This window comes from Penaeus monodon, chromosome 22 (assembly GCF_015228065.2).
Source record: "Penaeus monodon isolate SGIC_2016 chromosome 22, NSTDA_Pmon_1, whole genome shotgun sequence".
NCBI lineage: Eukaryota > Metazoa > Arthropoda > Malacostraca > Decapoda > Penaeidae > Penaeus > Penaeus monodon.
In genome coordinates this window covers 7599326-7600227 of record NC_051407.1, presented here as the reverse complement: position 1 = coordinate 7600227, position 902 = coordinate 7599326, and the positions used below count along the sequence as shown (strand labels likewise).

General features: G+C 46.7%; 1 protein-coding gene across 2 annotated transcripts in view; it reads left to right on the top strand.

Annotated features, from left to right (window-relative positions):
- The window catches only part of LOC119586877 (pupal cuticle protein 36-like), a 21939-nt gene extending 21090 nt beyond the window's left edge, over nt 1–849 (top strand). Inside the window, exon 3 of one of the 2 annotated variants that reach the window (XM_037935609.1) lies at nt 578–849. In XM_037935609.1, coding sequence (XP_037791537.1) covers nt 578–760 — 183 coding nt within the window. In that variant the 3' untranslated portion in view covers nt 761–849. The other variant, XM_037935614.1, reaches the window with a different exon arrangement.
- Nucleotides 850–902: the final 53 nt, after the last annotated feature.

Genomic DNA, 902 nt, shown 5'->3' with positions numbered 1-902 from the left:
TGCAGCTCAAGGAGGTGTTTCTGGTGGATTTGGCCAAGGAGTGGGGACTGGCATCTTCGGCGTAGGTGCTGGAAACTTGGAACCATGTGGAGAAGGACAAATTCGACATGTGGATGGGTCTTGCGTTACACCAGTCGTTAACAGAAAAGTGTTTGTGTTTGATGTCCCTGAACAAAAAGGACCTATCGGTCCTCCACCAAGCGTTCCTCCTCCAAGAGTTGATCATAATATTCTGTTCGTGCGACTTCCCGAAGAAGGAGAAGGACCTGAACCAATCGTTATTCCACCACCAAGACAGGAGAACATCGTCTATGTACTCAACAAACAGGACGACCAGACTCAGCGTGTCATCGAAGTACCTGCTCATCCTCCAACTGATCCTGAAATCTACTTCGTCAATTATGAAGAGGGTGAGAACCCAACTCTACCCATTGGTGTGGATCTCAATACTGCTCTTGGTTCAGCCGCTGAAGCAGGTGGACAAGTAATTGGATTCGCTGGAGGTGATAGCAGTGAAGGCGCAGGGTTTGGAGTGGGTGGAGTAGTAGGAGGAAGTGGATTCGGTAGCGGAGGATTGGGTGGAGCTGGTGCAGGCAGTGGATTTGGAACTGTTGGCGGAGGACTGGGTGGAGCTGGCGTAGGTAGTGGATTTGGAACTGTTAGCGGAGGATTGGGTGGAGTTGGCGCAGGCAGTGGATTTGGAGCAGTAAGCGGAGGCGTAGGAGGAAGCACTCCTTCTGGATTATATAACACTCCCTAAATCAATTGCATTTCCTCTTGCATTTAACTCCTGAACTAAAAAGACAAGATAAAAATGTATTTTATTTCTTAATATATGACAAGTTTTGATTCAATATCTTTAATATCCTTTATATCCACTATAACCAACTTTAGAAAATCTG